The sequence below is a fragment of the Agelaius phoeniceus genome, chromosome 9, assembly GCF_051311805.1.
Source record: "Agelaius phoeniceus isolate bAgePho1 chromosome 9, bAgePho1.hap1, whole genome shotgun sequence".
Lineage (NCBI taxonomy): Eukaryota > Metazoa > Chordata > Aves > Passeriformes > Icteridae > Agelaius > Agelaius phoeniceus.
The window spans coordinates 340061-358339 of NC_135273.1; the positions used below are offsets into that span (position 1 = coordinate 340061).

General features: G+C 43.3%; 1 protein-coding gene across 3 annotated transcripts in view; it reads right to left on the minus strand.

Annotated features, from left to right (window-relative positions):
* INPP5A (inositol polyphosphate-5-phosphatase A) overlaps nt 1–18279 on the minus strand; it is a 186143-nt gene that overhangs the window by 58383 nt on the left and 109481 nt on the right. For all 3 annotated transcript variants that reach the window (XM_077182754.1, XM_054637446.2, XM_054637447.2), the window contains exons 8-9: nt 16811–16930; nt 1415–1499 (exon numbers count right to left, since the gene is read on the minus strand). In XM_077182754.1, coding sequence (XP_077038869.1) covers nt 1415–1499; nt 16811–16930 — 205 coding nt within the window. The remainder of the gene's footprint in view (nt 1–1414; nt 1500–16810; nt 16931–18279) is intronic.

The following is an 18279-nucleotide window of genomic DNA, read 5'->3' on the forward strand; positions in this document are numbered from 1 at the left end:
CTTGCATCTTAGGTAGGAAGAATGCGAAAATGAATTTGATTCATCTTACAATTACACTTTTTGTGCTCACATGCAGCAACGTAAACCAGTAGGGGTAAAACACTCTCAAGATGCAGAGTACTGTGTCAGGCTCAGAAACCTATGGGCTCACCCTACTTGCTCTGCAGCTCACTCAGTTTCCATCATTTGGGGCTAGTGATGCTATTTTGTTTGATGGGGATGATTTTCAAACTGACAGATATAAACATAGAAACCTTGATGTACTGGTACTAAAGCAAACACCCTGTGCAGAGTCAGTGCTGCAGACTGCTGGCAGTATGTGGGTCAGGAAGAGCTTGGAGCACCCTCATCAGTACTGAGTGCAGGGGGTAACTGCTGCAGTGTGACTGACAGGGGCTCTCAGACAGCAACACCCTCAGTAACACCACCACACCACTAGTGAAGAGAAAAAGCATAACAGTTCTTTGAAGTGATCACCATCAAGTGACCTCTGAACATTGATGAGAACTATGGCAGCCACAGGGGAGCAGAGCAGGTTTTGACCCTTAGCATATGCAGTACGAAGCTGCATATTCTGAATTAGTGACTTGACTTCCATTTCAACTATGCTTTAAGCTTCTTGGCTGACTGACTGCACTACAGAAAGGATTCCAAGAAGAAGTTATTAGTTCCATATGAAATGTTGTAACATCAAACTCCAGTTTTTCAATGGATGGACTACTGATCATGTAAGGAAGGAGAACAGCACTGCACCTGAATGGGGGGCTGCCAGCCTTTGGCACACAGGACATTTCCCACAGATTTACAGAATAAAAACTTTTGGCTCAAAAGATGCATGCCTACCCTCAAGGACACCAAAAAGACATTGCAGCACCTCAGAGAAATAAAGTGTGAAAGCCATAAGATTAAATACCCATTTCAATCTGGGTATTATTTCTGACACCACCTTACCTGAAGCTTCAGCATTCAGGTCAAGGTTATCTCAACTTATAATGAAAAAATTTAGCACATTATTTTGGCTTCATGCAAATCTCCTAGCCACCCCTCCACATCAAGATGCTACAGGCACAAAGGTCTGTACTGATGACTGCCTGTACTTTTAAAGTGTGGAGTTCTACCACAGACATTGAGGAAATGCCTCTTGTTTTTCCTCAGAGTAGGAAGGTAATGCAACACTTCCTCTGTTTGCAGGCAATTATTCTGATTCACTGTGAGCTATAAGGAGATGGCAAGAGTCACAATCACACAATGTTAGTTACTTGTTGGATGTTCCTGTTAGAAGCAAGTCTGTTGGGCAAGTCTGATGTCAATATTAACATTACTTTGTCAAGTCACCTTTAGGTTTTCTTCAGAAAAAAAAAAAAAAAATTCCAACCTGGTAGGGTCTACAACAGAAGAAAAAGAGAAGTCTTACCTCTACTACTGCTTTGGCATCCAGTCTGAAGTTGAAATCTCCAAAGACAAAATACGAAACTTTCTCAAATCGCTGATCGATAATTCTGGAAAAAAGTGAAAACAGAACAAACCTGTCATTTGGCTTTACAAACATGCAAGAATATAAAAGGACACACATGTTATCCTTTAGCACAGTCTCAGAAATAATTATTGGAACCATCAAAACTACCAGTTTGTACTGGACCAATATATTAACCATATTTTTCAGTTGATTTTCTTTGCTTAGGCAATTTTATCTCCAGTCCCTGTACAACAGGGCATCTAATTTCCCATGCCTGGCTGACAGAGCAAGCTGGGGAAAGCAACAGTTCATACAAATCTTGCAGAAGTGGCATTTGGGAACCATGGAAATCTTGAGGGTATCATGGAGGTCCTTCACACCTTGGAAAGTTTAAGGATATAGCTTTGGTCTGGGCAGGTAAGAATTAGGACTGCTGAATTAGCAGTGAGTTCAGAGTACGTTTGAGTTCACTGATATATAAGCAACGTCACCTGTGTTTTGGGGTACTTTGTGAACCACAACAGAAGTGACAGGGTTGGGCTGGACATCAATCATCCCATCTGACAGACTGAGCATCCCTGAGGTTCCCAGAACAGCTGCAGCTCTCTCAAGGCAGCTCTGTGTTGTTCACAGCAGATTTCTGCTGAGGCTGTAGCTAACACCTAACAAGTAATTGCTCCAGCTGTGAAGACTGACTTTTCCTCAAGCCTTTGCTCAGTCTTACCCAGGGAGATATGGCATTACTATCCATCTTTCAAATCTCATATTATTAAAAGCTGTCATATTATTAGCTGATCTATTATTAGCAACAGTTGTAAGGTACTCTCAACAATACACAATTTTACAGCTTCTAGAGATCTTGGCATTTAGAAATCCACCAAGTCACGCTTATTTTCAAGCCAGGAACCAATGTAATTCATCTCCTATCAGTGGCTGAGGAAGGCATGAAACACCCAAAACTCAACTGCCACAGCCACCAAGAACTTATACAGACAAAATGCACAGCACACAGAACCCCCCGGGTGTGCAAGATGAGAGAGCTAAGGAACGAATGCAGGCAATGCCCTGTGAACATTCTGGGAATACATCAACGTTTAAGCATTACTGTCAGAAACTCCAGGTGAGCCTGGCAGGGCCACATGGGCAGGTGAAGCACCATCCTGCAGCGCTGCTCAGGAGGCACTGCTGCCCCATCAGGAGCCAATTGTTCAGATGGCTTTACCAGCTCTAATGCATTGCACCCATTCATTCTCAAAGCTATAAGGAAAGATGTAACACTGGATCTGCAATGAGATACTGCTTCTCCTCTAAAAACATCTCACAGTTTTCGTCAACAGTAATCTATTACATAAGGAATATTATTCTATGGAAAAAAATTATGTGCATTGGGCCTAAGACACTGATCATTTGAGGAAAAGCTCTTGCAAAGACTTATCTGTTTCCGCTATGAAAATCTCCAATCCTCCATTTAGCTGACAGATTATTGCAGGCACTGTTAATAAATACTGCCCACTGTCAGCTCCCAGCGAGCCCTGAGAAAAACCTGTCACTCCTGACCTGCACAAAACATTAGTTTGATTAGTGCCCTCACGGAAAATTGAAGGAAAATGAGAACTTAAAAGCTAAACCATTTACATTGCCACAGTTTGCTAAAAGTTAAACTATTTACATTGCTACAGTTTGCTAACACTATCATTGCAAAATCACATCAACTTACACATCAGAACAAGACTTTGCTTTGCCAACTGTCCTGATTCAAGGATCAGCTTTGGCTCTGCTCACTGCCATTTACTGCTGACAGAGGAATGACAGATATTGCAGGAATGACATCAAGGTCCACTGAAGGCCTCTTGAAACAAATTTGGATTATGAGTACCATGCCTGTGATTGAATTATGCAAAGACAGATTTTCCAAATAAACAGACTATTAAAAAAATAGTCTGTGAAAATGTTTCCAAACTGATGACTGAAACAGCTAATTAATCTTCTTCTGATCAATTAATGAAAACTCAGCCATTTCGTAGTCCTGCACGTTACCTGATTAAAATGTGATTTGCATACAAATCATTGTCAGCTCTACAACTAATAACTTTTGTCCATTTTCTCTCCTAGTAGCTTATCTTGTTGGACATTTTAGAAAGAGTGTCTCATGATAGGTTAGAGTCCAAATGTTACTTCAGAATGATTCTCCAAGTGGCTTCTGACACATCTCTTTTCACAGGTGGTGAAATTAATTCAGGTGTACAAGAAAATTCACAATGGTGGCACAGCAAAGGATGCACACATTTATGTACTTACTAAGTGATGTGGGGTACCTAACAATGAAAATTCCTTTAAGCGACTCAACTTAATACGTGTACGTAACCTAATGTCCTTGCCATTACTTACTATTAATAAGTGGAATTTACTGTTAGTTCAAGAGTTCCCAAATCTTAGACCTCTTTCAGCAGTTTGGAACTCTGATAGCTTTGTGCTGAAATGCCTCCTGGTACCTAAAACTGCCCCAAATCAATGGCACAAGAACCAGTTTTCCTGACTGTGCTTTCAGAGGCAGACCTCAAGTGTGCAAAGGAGATGGCAATAAAGAGGAGTACAGCAATGTCCCCTCCCCTGGGAACGTGCAGAAAAGCTGCCTGAGGGCACTGGGACAGAAATGGGGCACTGCAAACACAGCCAGTCTGGCCAGGGACACAGGGAAGGTGTTAGGACTGGAGTGAGAGCTCAACACAAGTCCTCTGTTCCTTGTGTTTCCATGTTCTAAGCCATAAAAATGTACAGATCAACACGTGTGCAGGCAACTGAGAATTCAGAAGACAATTTTTTAAAAAAAGAATGAGTGCTTGCAGAAAAACTAGGAAGGCTTCCAAATCTATGTCATTCTCCTTTGCTTTTTGTTTCTAAAAAATATCCTTCCTTTAACTACGAATCAAATAGTCCTTTAAAACCGCCACCATGAATCACTCAATGAAGTGATAAATCTGAACCATATAAAAAGAAAGCAGCCAGCCCATGTCACCAGTATAAATCCATGGTTTTAGTGGGAGGACCCAGTGACATTTCCTTTAACAACTTTTACCAGCTCATCCCAAAGGGTTTCAGCACGTCTGAAGGCTCTATTCCTGTACAACTTCAGATAGCTTATGACAAAACAGGTGACTCAGTTATTCATGACTGTAGAGAAGGCACAGGTATTTCCCTTGCACAATTCTACATGCCAGCCACACAAGTCATCAATGCCTTCACTGGCCATGCTGCTTCTTGTGACCTGGGCAAGGCCACCAGGAGGGGACAGGGGTTCAGAGTGGATCCAAAACTCAAATGCAAACGAAACAGAAAACTTTTCCAACAGATGACAGGCAGCCCTTCCACTCCAGAAAGAGAAGTCTTCATTTTGAAAAGGGTGGAAGAACACATTCACCCTCCTCATCCTCTGCTCTTGCTCCAGAAGGAATCACTTACAGGAAAAGAATTTTTAAACATTTTAAAACATACCAAAGAAAGATGTTTACTTCTGCACGTTTTGGAAATCAATATAACAAATTGGCAAATCAATCAATATAATGAACTGGAAAAATCAGCTGCACTGGGAAAAAAGCATGCTCCTATCTGGGCTTCCTGCTGTCCCTGGTAAACTTTAGAGCACACAACAATAAACACCAAAGATGATTTCACCTCTTCCAAAACCACAGAATTTGTAATTGCACAGAGTCCTTGATAACAGACTCTTCATACCTGGAACACATTTCTTGAATTATTCCGCCAGTTTCAAACACATTATACATTTTTAATTGATGGCACTACACAGAAAGTTTTCTGCACTGAATGAGTTAGTGTCTGTTTGTCTTCACACCTTGTTTTATTTTGAGAAGTAGCAGACAAGTTGGGTGAATGAGCAGAAGACTGTTTTAGCCACGACAGGGGAGTAAGAGAAGAAACATTCAAGCAATTGTTACTTTCAAGTGGAGTTTACAGTCCAAATTATCCCCATGCTGAAATGTTTTGATGAGTTAAATACATGATTTGTACTTTTTTTTTAAGGAGTAAATTTGACTGTCACCGCAAATTAACACTAAATTACAGCTTATTTGCTGCAAAATAAATACATGTAATTCTTGTTTTGGTCTAATAACTGCAATTTGGCTCACTCTGGGTATCAGCAAGAGCTTTACAGGCCCACAAAGAAGCTCCTGTGTGGCACTGGAGACATCCATGCTCTGCTGTGTCAGTCAGGCTTTGAGCAAACCTCGTTCCCTCAGCAGAGCCTTTGGCCTGGCAGACCCTGACACACTGTCCCGTGACAAAACCATCTGTTATTCTGGGGGCATCAGGTGAATTATGAGGAACCTCTGACCTCCCCAAGCTGTGCTGCTGAACAGCTTCAGCCTGGGCTGCCCAGCCCGGCTGGGATGGGAGCGGGGCTCGAGGGAGAGGTCACTCAGATGCCATGGCAGGAGCCGGTGCTCGGGGCTGCTCTGGCTGCCCCCAGCTCCTCTGCCATAAGGACACACCTCTCAGCTGGGGTGGCAGTGCCAGCTTTGCTGACTGCGAAGGCAAAGTTTCCTCAAAGCCACTTAGGAAATGTCCGATCCCTACCAAGACTAAAACAAGGAAGAGAGAGCGGTTCATCTTCTCAATACTACTTGAAATCTGGGCCTATTTATTAATTTCAGTTGCTACACACAGCAGGGTTCAGTGCAGTCCTAAAGTGAACAATTCTGTGTTATTAGAATCCCTGAAATCCTTTTGCAATATATTTTAAAGTGCTCCTTGTAGCAGCTAAAAATAAAGTTACTTGATTAAATGCACCTCTTTTTATAAATGCTGTATGGGGCACTGTATACATACTTCAAAGCACTGAAATTCAGCCAGAAAATTAGAGAATCAGCTTCCCCTTGCTTTCATATTTTCCCTCTCCTACACTGTGCCCCCTTCACAGAATGGAGAAGACAGGGAAGCAGTTAAATATCAGCAATCTGGTCATGGAAGAGAGCAGCTGAACATGATTCAGTGTGACAAGAGGCACTGTGATTTGGCTAAACCATTTCTCAGGGCACTTTGTAAGGAGGATCAGCAGCATTATTCCTTTAATAGCCATGTCGAATGCAATAGCCAGCTGGGTTTTGTCCCAGACCAAGGTATCAGCATCAGGTCAGAAGGTAACATTCTGTTTACATGATTATTTCCTAAAGCACTTATCTTCTCCTCGGTGTGAAAGTTGACTTTTCTGTTTGTAAGGAGGCCTAAAGAATTGAGGGAATGGGAAAAATTAGCTACACTGAGCTGGAGCTGAATGGCATTAGGTGGGAGGTCTGAGAAAGGCTGCAGCGAGGCTCAGCAGGACACCTTATTAGCCGCGTCATCGCAGTTCATTCAGGCAAGCCATACCAGTGTCACCAGCATTCCCACACAAAGACAAAGTTCTTCACACAGTCTATAAACATGCCTCCCTGGCCAATTCATCCTAACTTGACACTGCTGAAAAGAGGGGCTTGAGGGTTTTGGTTTTTTTTAAACACAACAATAACATAACAAAACAAAACAAAAACCGTGCAGCTCTGCCAAGCAGGCTGAATGGGGGAGAAGGAGGGACACTGTCACATTTCTTGGGAAGAAACAATCCAAAGGTCAAGCCATATTTTATTCGGTGAGCAAATTTTTCTAATAACTAAATGTATTTAAGATAAATACCAGCTAATATGAGCCATTCCATCTTCCTCACACAACCTCTGGGGTAAGATACTATCTCTCCACAATCTCTTTATTTCTGTGCGTTATCTGCACATGGGAGCTACAGACACAAAAGCTTTTTATAAAGGACAGAGAACCACAGAATGGTTTGGGTTGGAAGGGACCTTAACATATGACTGCCTATATAAAATGTCCTCTCCTAAGTGAAGGAATACGAAGATCACAACTAACACACTGAGACAAGAGGATCAGCTCACTCCTGGTGCGACCATCATTTCTCAGGACAAACTGCTCACTCTGTTTACTGCTGACCTGCAGCTTGGAGCCACAGGTTGTGTGTGGAGTTGATGCAGCAGAAGCAGTGCTGGGCTGTGTCCCCAGAGGGGCTCTGAAAATCCTCTCTCCCACTGGGTGAAGCCTTCAGGGCACCCGTGGGGCACTTGCTGTGCACAGCACAGGCGCCCAGACCCTCAACCCTGCCTGTGCCAAAGGCATCATCAACTCACCTTCCCTGGCCAGGCAGGGTCTCACCCCAACAGGGAATGTTTAGAAAAGTGGCTTGGCCATCGTGTTGGCAGAAGCCAAGAGCTGGCTGGGAGGTGGCAGGTGACCTATGGATAACAAGGTTATACAACACCTTCATCTCCACGGATCTGTAGTGCCAGAGGCAGTGACAGCTCCTGCACTGACTTCTGGTGGAAAGTTGGGGAACGACAACGCTGAAGATCGAGAGGATGGAAACACTAGGTTTTGGCTCACAACAACCCAGACCATTCAGATTTCTGTTGCTCCTATCTGCGTTGATGAAAACTTTTAAAAAGAAAAAGCAGAGATCAGCCCAAACACCTGCACCTTGAGAACTGGTCCCCTCCCCAGCAGAGGTTTCAGAGACAGCTTTGAAAGAGAACCCTGTCTTCTCCTGTATACCACCTCCCTTCAGCTCTGACAGTGCTCAGCTTGCACACTTTTGCAATTTCAAATACACATTTGGGGGCAAATTAAAAAAAAAAAATCCCCATCAATTCCAAGTGCAAGTTACCTGCTGACTGATAGTTTAAGTATGCCTCAAAAGCCATAACGGAAGTGCCTTCATTGGCATGCCCAAGGTGGTGTAGTGCTGTCATTAAAAAGATAAAGTTTATAATATTTTTGTGCCTTGTTCTTTCTGATATAATGGCTAAAACCTATTAATAACACCAAAATATCTCAAAAGGTCAAGCACCATACAGCAAGATGAAGGGAATTGTCAAGAAGCTTAGGCAATCATCTTAGCACTCAAGACATTTGCCAGGGCTGTTTAACTAATATGTGATGTTCACTTTTAATTTCAATATAGTGCCATTTGGGCAAAAATGTTGTATTTTTTAATTAATTACAATGTCAGCAGCTATTAAGATTAAAAGAAAGACCACATCAATAATAAATACTTAATCCAAAGAAAGGAATACAAGAAGAGCAATAAAAATCAATTTTTAGAGCTGGAAAATTGTGACTTTTTCCTCACTTGACTGGTATTTTCATTATATTGACAAACCCATGATCTTACCTGACACTGACATTCGCCTAATGAAATAGCAGCCCTGGATAATGATGTAAGGACTTGTCAATTCTGCTCCAGGACAGCACAGCACTACAACACTGGCATTACCATGCAAAGAAATTTTCATGCTCTTCAGCTGATACAAGAGAAAACTACAAGAAGAAACCAGAGAGATGGGATGTCTTTTTGGATCTTTGCTTTATCATGGACTATTAACATCCTCCCACACAGTTTCTGAGCTCTTTAGTGCTGGTGACACTTGGTGCTCAGCAGACAGCAGGTAACTGCCCAATCTTTCTGCATGAAGCCCAAGACATCCCAATTCTTGCTTTTTCTTCTGCAGGGCTTAAATGTGGGGAGCAAAGCCAAAATCCTGCAGCCACTTAGTGTCAAAAGCACAAACAGTGAGACAGAAATAACCAGGATATGTGGCAACAGGATACTGCTTATTGTTAAGCTTATAAAAGTATTTTTTGTGACATATTTAGAGCAACTCAGACTAAAGACACTGTCTGTCCTAAACAGCTCATTGATAGGAACGACAGTGCAAGGGTTAAGGAATTTTGTCAGATTTGGGTCTTGCCAGACCTACAAGAAGCATCTTTTCCAGCTCCATCTCCTGTGATGGCTGTGTGGGCAGCAGAGCCACCTCAGCCACAGCGAGGCGATGGGGACCTGCAGGCTCCACCATCACCATCGGGACTGGGTGACAGCTGGGCTCAGGGCAACTGTGAATTTAAAATAAACCCAAATGTTTCTAGAAAAGGGCAATGCAAATGGCTCAGACCCAGAAAGAATTCACTAACAAAGGATGAAACAATGCTCGATGCTGAGAACAGCTCATGAGCAACCAATTTTACATTATCCCTTTGACAATCACCCTACAGTGGAGCACCAGGAGCTAAGAGAGGGAACAAAAAAAGGGTGAGGACAGAAACGTTTGAAGTGCTAAAGAGAAGGGAACAACCCATTTTCCAAAGAGCACGGTGATCAAGAAAGTTAAGAACTGTCAACATTAGGTTTGAACAATGAAAATTCTAGTGGATATTACAACAGCAGGACCCATTTCCTTGTTGGAGCGAGAACTGACTCATCTTGGTTGCATCTTAAACCCAGCACAGATGAAATGAAGATAAAGAAGCTCCACAACAGTCGAGGCAGCTGCATCAACTGACCAATCCAGCCCTGAGCAGGCTCTGCCCAGCCAGCTACATCCTCTCCAGCCCCTGCACAGGCAGACCAGTGGCTGGAAACGCTGTCCCTCCACCTGAGCATCCTCCTGTTGGGGAGGATCCGAATCTTTCCAGGACACGGAACACAGGAGGCAGAGCCCACAACCTCCTCCCACAGTGCTCCCACCTTATGGGAGTCAAAATCTCCAAGGTGGCTATTTGGCCTGGTGCCCACAGGCTCCAATGGGAGCAGAATGGGGCTCTTTCAACCATTCTCCATTTTATCAGCTCATTGTAAATAAAATCACAATAGCAATTTATTTTCATTTCTCTGCAAATGAGTAAAAATTGGATCAACAGCCCATATAGATTCTCCTTAATTGAATTACAGCTATTCTAGAAGATATGGCCATAGGATAGGAGATTTGAAAAGGCACAGACCACAATGGATGCTGATGTCAGTGTCACCTTTAGCTGGACACTAATGACTTATCTTCTTCCCGCTCCAGGCTCTCTAAGGAACAAATTACAGTAAAGAGAGAAATATAACTCAATGGGAATGTGACACTCTGCACGTTCTCATAGAAAGCCACTTTCTGAGCAAAATCGAGCAGGCAGCAAGTTACTTGCAGTAATTTCTTTTTTAAGAGGCGTTCTGTTTTCTTGCATCACATGTTTAATTACACATGCTCTCCTGGGAGAGGGACTGTTGCAGTAAACCCAACCTTGCCTGTGCTTACAGCGCTTACATTCTACCAGAAAGAATCAGCAGCCAACAGGGCAGCTCCAGGAGATCCTGGTAATGGAAAGCAGGCAAAAGGAGTAAAGCCTTTAGGGAAGATGAGGTGGAGGCCCCGAGTGCCACCAGACTGCCATGATCCACATCCCCACGGCTGGACAGGGACTGTGTGGGCAAACAACTCACTAAAACATCTCCAGGAATCCTCAGAGCTTGAACTGCAGCATTTCTTCTGAGAGAGCCACAATACTATTCACACTGGCCAGGTACAGCAAAATCTGGCTTAGTGCATCTACTCCAATTTTTCTTTAAATGACACCTTTCTCTGTGATACCTGCAAGTATCTAAAGTTCTGGATTTAGGATTTCAGATCTTCGCTTCCAAACCTGGTACTGTTCACACAGATTTATCACAAAAGAAACATTAGATATTTACCATTTGAATAATGAATACTGAAAATTTATTATAACCTGTTCAGTTTGTAATGCCAAAAAGAAAAGAAGAAAAAAAAAAAAGCTCCAAATGCTGAAAACAACAGAATAAGGACAAAATTAGTGATTAGGATGACCAAAAATTATCATTCACTTAACATGGAACTGCAATTATTGTGTGCCCTTCAAATTATACTAGTGTATGCTTTCCATTACAATGCATACCAGTACAAAAATATTTTCCTGCTAAAAATACAATCCAAGTAAAATTCACAATGTGTCTGTACAGAGAGGAAGGACACACGAGTTGAATTTTTGACAACTGCATCAAAGACGCCAAAGCTCAAGCCAGCAGAAAAACAAGGAGCAGGGAAAAGTGACTTTGGCTGTATTTGACAGGCTGAAAGTAACAAGACAATTTTGCTGGATTTACTCTTTAAAGAGCATATTATCCAAACACGCTAATTTTGAGAGCACTTAACCTTCCTCTAAGGGGGAGAATGACTGAATATTAATGAGCTGAGCTTCGGGTGTTTAATGAAAAGCTGTCGATTTGAATGTGATCCAGGGGTTTAAACCTTTGTTAGAAGACATTTGGCTGGAAGGTTTATTTGCCTTGAGAGTGCTTTTTATCTGAATACACAGAAATTTCACTATGCATTTGAAGGCTCATGTTAAAATCACTGCTGCAAAAAACAAATAAAGTAAAAACAAAACCAAACCAAGACAAAAAAAATCCCAAGCCCTCCTAAAGCAAGCAGCTTTGAGGATCTTCCCAAATGACCCAGATCTTTAGAGCAAAGTTTTCCTTTGCCTAGAAACTAAGTGGCTTTTCTTTTGCTCATTCAGCTGCTAGTTCTGGGAAAAGCCCAAAGAGAAACATTTAGATTGGAGGGGTCTTTGAGAAGAGGTGACAGTTGACTGATGAGCATCCATAAAATGACAAAGAATAGTTGTGTGGAGCCGGTGCATCACATCGCCTCTCCCTGGGAAACTAATTGCTCTGAATTGTTAATAGTAACATTATTTTTCTGGCAATCATTTCTTTTCAATACTCAAAATCAGCATGAAACAGCTCCTTTGACCGGACATAAAAGTTAAATGTCCCAATGTTGATCAAATTAACTTCAGCTATGTGACAATGGACTATATTTGTGAGAAAATAATGAAGGGCACAAAGGGAAGCTTTATGCTAAGATTTCACAGTTGTAATGTAAAAATGTTTCTGTTGAACTAGGCCAGGGAACATTTCAATAGGAAAACAGAAGAGCACTGTCACTTTCATTAAAAAAAAACCACACTCATTTTATGGATCTCAATGCTTGAGATAACTTCAGGAAGTTTAGATGGCTGGCACATCCCAAGAGCCAGGGATCAGGCTAACACCTCACGTCCTGTCCTTCCCAAACTCTCCTTCCCACTCTTGAAGGGCCCCATCCTGCAGCTTTTTCCTCATTCCCCAGCCTGGGTATTGCATTCTTACACTTTTGCCCATCAGGTGGCTACAGGACATGACTAATATGTCAATATAGTTAATTAATATGAAATATGCACAAGCATTAGTTATAACAGCTGCATGAAAAATTAAACCAAAATGTAAACTATTTTCCTCTCTTACTCGCATGCGTAGTTTACACCCTCCAACTTCAGAAAATACCAAAAACCAAGTATCATGCAAATAGGGCTAACTGTACATGGCAATTATCCAAAACGGGCTTTGAAGAAATTTTTTTCCCTCCACAAAGTATAAAGCAGATGTTCGTATCTCATTTTAAAGCAAATTCAGTTTTGACTGTAGACCTGTGCCTACCTGGAACAACATAACTGACTTCTGGGGGGCTCAGTTTGGGTTTACACTGGTGCTGACAGAGACTCATTGCACACCTCAATTTTCTACATACACACTGTATGTGTATTTGTAAAGTTACAAGCAAATATTTGTTCAACAACAGCGTGATTCCAATCCTCTTGGTCTTTAAAGCAACAATCTGACACCACATCTCCCTTGCAAAATGGCAAATATTAAATGCAATCTGGCTCAGCACATACCAGTGAGCTGCCTTTAAAAGTGTTCTTTCTATTTAACTAATTCTAATGCTATTAAAGCTAAATCACTTCAGGATTAACTTTATTAAAGCAGAAGCTTTATTAAAGCTAGAAGAACAAACCCTTCTACTCCTCAAACATGCTATTAAGATTACTAACAGATTTCCCCAGGAGAAAACTTTTAGCATAACTTTGTACCATTCCCCCAATGCTTTTTCCTTGGTTTCCCCCCAGCCTCCCCCTGCTCACCAATGCTGTGATGTTGCACAGTGTTTTTCTTATGTGTTAAAACTTGGTGGCTAAAATAACTTTAGAGACAGCAACTTCCCTGGCAATCTGAACAGTTAAACTGATCCATTTTAGCTTTATTTGCAAACCCTCTTCTCGTTTGCATCCCCAACTCCTGTGGTAGCTGTTGCCCAGATAAAAGGCTGTACATAACTCATGTTTATGAAGATGCAGCGTGAACACAACTGAGCTTTCACTGACTCCCACAGTGACCTAAATCAACTGTGAGAAGGTGTTTCAGTTTCATTCAGTGAAGGTTTAGCTCAATAAACTGTTTTCCTTCTCAGCATTGTTCATCGGGTTTGAACTGCATCGCTGTTAAATGCTCTTTAGCAGTTTAAAGGCTTTAAAGGAAAAGACTTATCAGTCTCTGTTTTTAACAGCACTAAATCTGCATTATTAGTTCATGCAGATAAGGGGATTTGAAAGCTCAGCTTGAAACCTCTCTCTTTCTGTATTTATCTGACACTGCATAGTTCCAGTAGCTCAGCTGGAAATGTAGATCTATGAAGCTTTAAAGAGAGATTAAAGCCAAGAAAAGAAGTACTTTTCCCCCTATAGCTGCTCTCACTTTCCCTTTTCCTGCTGTCTGAGGGAGTGCTGGGGGACAATGGCCAAAGATGGTTCCCAAAGCCCCTGAATGGGGACACTGTTGGTGGCAGCATTCATTCAAAGTAAGCTTCAGTGTATTGTCCTCCCCAATCAGCAGATCAGAATAGAGTGTGCTGGTGGCTGCCAAAAGGTTAGTCCTGCCGATGAAAGGGGCTTCCCATTATTCACTGGCTACAGAACTCCCCCTTTGTGCCCGCCAGCCCCTCACCGCACTGTGGAGGTCCGGATCTGCGGCTGGCTGCTCCCTCAAAATGGACAATTCATCCACGGCGAGCTTGCTGTGCCACTGTGCAACCCGAAATCCAAGGGCTCCTTTTCTAAGGACAGCGGAGTCGGGGCAGTTTTTGGCAGTGTCACATTTTAATGATATACCATCGTGACATCCCTGACCCACGGCTGACACTAATACTACAGTCTTATTACCTTACCCTTGCCAGGGCATCGTGGGAGGTCCAAAGCCAAAATTAGCTAATGAAGCACACTGTATGCTGCAAACAAGCGTGCAATAAATAATGCAAAAGGTTCGCACAGGTTTCCCTCATGCAAAGCATTAGAAAAGGAAAAGATACCAGTGGAGCCAAGCAAAATGAAAAAAAAAAAAAAAATAAACAAACCATACTGCTCTATGCAGCAGAACTCAAGAATATGCACCCAGACTGCACCGAGATCCTAATCTTCCTGAGCCCCTGTTCTGTAAATTAGGGATCTTTTATATATATGCTATCTATGCAAACCTTCCAATTGCCTCCAGCATTTTCAAGTGGTTTGAGCAGGTTTTGCAAGTGATACAAGAGAAAGGCAATACTGGCTTTTTCCTGTTCACCCCTGGGTCATCCCAAAGGTGATGGTAAATTCCTGTTTGGAGAAATTCCTGATTAGCCCCCTGCTGGGGGAAAGGCAGTCTCTACTATCCCACCTACCAGCCCTACAGGACAGAAAACCCACAGAGAGGAAGGAAATTTGAGAAAGAACACGACGGGAAAGGCATTTACACACCACTGCAACATTTCGAAACATTTTCAATGAAAAGCTACATAGGGAAAAATGGGAACAAGATATTTTCCAACACATAAATTGCTTTGTTCAGGAGTGTCTGTAACTTGCAGGCTGCTGCCAGAGAGAGGCAGAAGAGCAGGCTGTGGACAGGGATGCCTTATGGCTGTGCCAGGCAGCAGAGGAGCGGAGGCTGCCCATGGGGCCAGGCAGGTGCTGCTCTCAGCCAGCAAGGGCTGGCCCTGGCCAGTGGTGTGGCTCAGCCAAAAGCCTGAGTGGGGCAGCAGGATGGGGCTCAGCAGCCCTGCCGGGCTGGGCCCCCCATTCCTCGCCCTGGGGAAGGACAGAGGTGACACTGGCCAGGTGACACTGGCCAGGTGACAGCAGCAGTGGTGCCGTGCTCATTGGGGGGCCTGGTGAAGAGGCTCATGGCCATGGGCTGCTGGGCAGCAGGGCTGGGGGCAGGAGCAGCACACAAAGTGCTCTGGCTCTGTACTCCTTCCAGGCTCAGCAGTTTGTTTGAAGCCCCCCATTAGGCCATGGCCTGCAGTGTGTGCCACACTCTGTATATAACAAAGTGCTCTGGCTCTGTACTCCTTCCAGGCTCAGCAGTTGGTTTGAAGCCCCCCATTAGGCCATGGCCTGCAGTGTGTGCCACGCTCTGTATATAACAAAGTGCTCTGGCTCTGTACTCCTTCCAGGCTCAGCAGTTGGTTTGAAGCCCCCCATTAGGCCATGGCCTGCAGTGTGTGCCACGCTGCTCTGAAGGGACACGTTAAAGCTCTGTTTCTCAGGCCAACATGAAGCTGGCTGGCACCTGCTAGTAGAAATACCTGTTTACTCTGCCAACACACCGATGCCCACACAGAAACATTGTTTTCTTACTCAAGAGAAAGCTGTCTTCTTCCTGGCTTTATAATTAGGGCAGCTGTAAATTTCTGGGTATTTTTGGGACTCCTCTGTATTGTACCACTCATCAGATGAACCAGCTCTGTAATACCACCAGAACCCATGTGGCCACTAACACCAGCAGCAACTATACACAAGCGCTGTGTTGCTGCAGAGATGAGCTGCCTGCTGTACCCAGCTGGTGTGGAGATTAAAGCACACCAGCTCTGTGTGCAGGGACTCACAAGGAGAGGCTGAAAGACTTGGGCTTGCTCAGGTTGCAGAAGAGCTGTCTACATGAGGACTCTGTTGTTGCTGGCTTTACCTGTTTGGTAGTTACAGAGAGGAAAAAGCCAGACTTTGCTCAGCAGGGCATGCCAAAAGATCCAGGTGATGGACACAAACCACTTTAAGGAAAATTCTGTCTGGAAAATAGGGACAGAAAGCTTCACAGTGAGGGTAGTAGAACACAGCAATGTGTGGCCCAGAAGAGCTACAAACCACCATGCTGGAGCTGCTCAAAGCTCAGCTGGACAAGCTGTTGAAATCAGCCCTGCTCTGAACAGAGGGATGAGTAAGGGACTTCCAGAGGGCACTTCCAACTGGAATTATTCTGTTATTCTGTAATTGAAAATGCACTTGAATGCACTTCACTAGAGCTCACATAGTCTAAAAATAAGCTAATCTACCTAACACATTTAGAAAATAAGTGTGGTTCCTACTCTGCAATTCTGGTGACTTCAGAGTGGTTCCCTGAGTTCAGTTATTTGGCTTTAAAGAATAAATGTCATAAAGTGATCTGTAACCTGCACTGTCTAGAAAACTCTGGCAAGCAGTAACCACTTTCAGGTGACAGAATAAAACCCTCTACATTTCTGAGTGTGCCATTTGAAACATCCTTCATTCGCTGCTTATGAAGACAGAGATTGAAAGAGGCCAGGAAAGGCTAATACATACCTATCAAGTACATAGCCAAGAGCCTTATGCCGTATTCCTGAGTAAACCGATGGGCTTGTTTCCCAAGCAATTAAATTGGAAGCATCATGGAAAAGATGAATGTTTACCAAGTCAAAGGCACTATGACAAAAAAAGGAAAAAAATAAAATGATTCAGGATAAAAGAAAAAAAAACATTTGTTGCATCAGCAAAGTATTCAACACAGCACTTACTGTATTCACTCTTATGTTACCTTAATATTTACTCACAAGAACTGTGCAGAATAAGCTATCATAATCAGAAAATTGTCAGACTGCCACCAAACTTACAGCTCATCCACAGGTAAGACTCCATCAAGCCTTTTGCATAAAGGATGTATAACATGAAAATGAAAAGCTATTTGCCAGTTACAATTCCAGAAATCAGGCAGTACCCTTTCACTAAAATATTTTTAAAACAAAATTAAATGTGTAAACAAACAACTTCCAGTTTCAAAGCTGCAGCTAAGTGTCAAGTAGAACTGTGGCTCTGCAATAAACAACACAAAAAGCTACTGAGAGGAAAATGTTACTGCCATTAAGGACTAAATCATATCACTGTGACTCCTTATCTGTCCCTGTGCAGAGAATGCTGAGACAGCAGCAGTCAATACACACACCACGTCCAGCTGGGAAGAGGACACCTGCTGCTTCTCTCGGTCCATGCCTGTGAGGCCACAGAAGCACAGACTTGTTTAGGCCAGAAAGGCCCCCTGAGCCTGCCAGTGAGTGCATGGACAGGCTCTGGCTGAGACAGACACCAAGCAGAAACCCAAGCTCTGCTCAGGGAGGTTTCCCAGACCATGGCAGAGATGGGAATGGACCAGGACACAGCAATAATGGCAGTGAGAACAGTGAGAGCACGGTCAGACACACAGGTCACACAGCACAAAGGGCTCTGCCAGAGATCCTGGTGAAAATCTCTGGCTCCAGGGAGCAGCTCATCCTGTCCAGAGAACCCACACTGATGGAGAGCAGTCCCACTAACCTTCTTATAAAGAGATAACGACCACAGAACTACAAAACACGACACCTTGAGACATCCAGTCCTGTCTGTCTGAAGGACAGACAGAAAGAATCCCTGTGGGACAGGGAGGGTCCCAAGTCACCAGCTCACCCGATGTGTAAAGTTACCTATAACCCACCCTCAAGTGTCTAAAACATGCTTGCTCTTAAAATTTACTGATGATGGGCCTTCCACCTGCAACCTTCTTGTCCTTAAACTCAGCGTTTCATCATATTACCTATCTTCCTGCAAATTAAACTGATTTCTGCCCCTTCTGCAGGGCTGACAGCAACTAGCTTCCCTGCTGTGGTCAGCCCAAGTTTCTCACCCCCTGGCCAAACCCTTCCACCATTCCTGACTCTTCCCAGCATACCTAGAGCACAGCACTGAAAGCCAAACAGAACACTCTATCACAGGCCTTGGCAGCACTCAAATAATTACTGTGC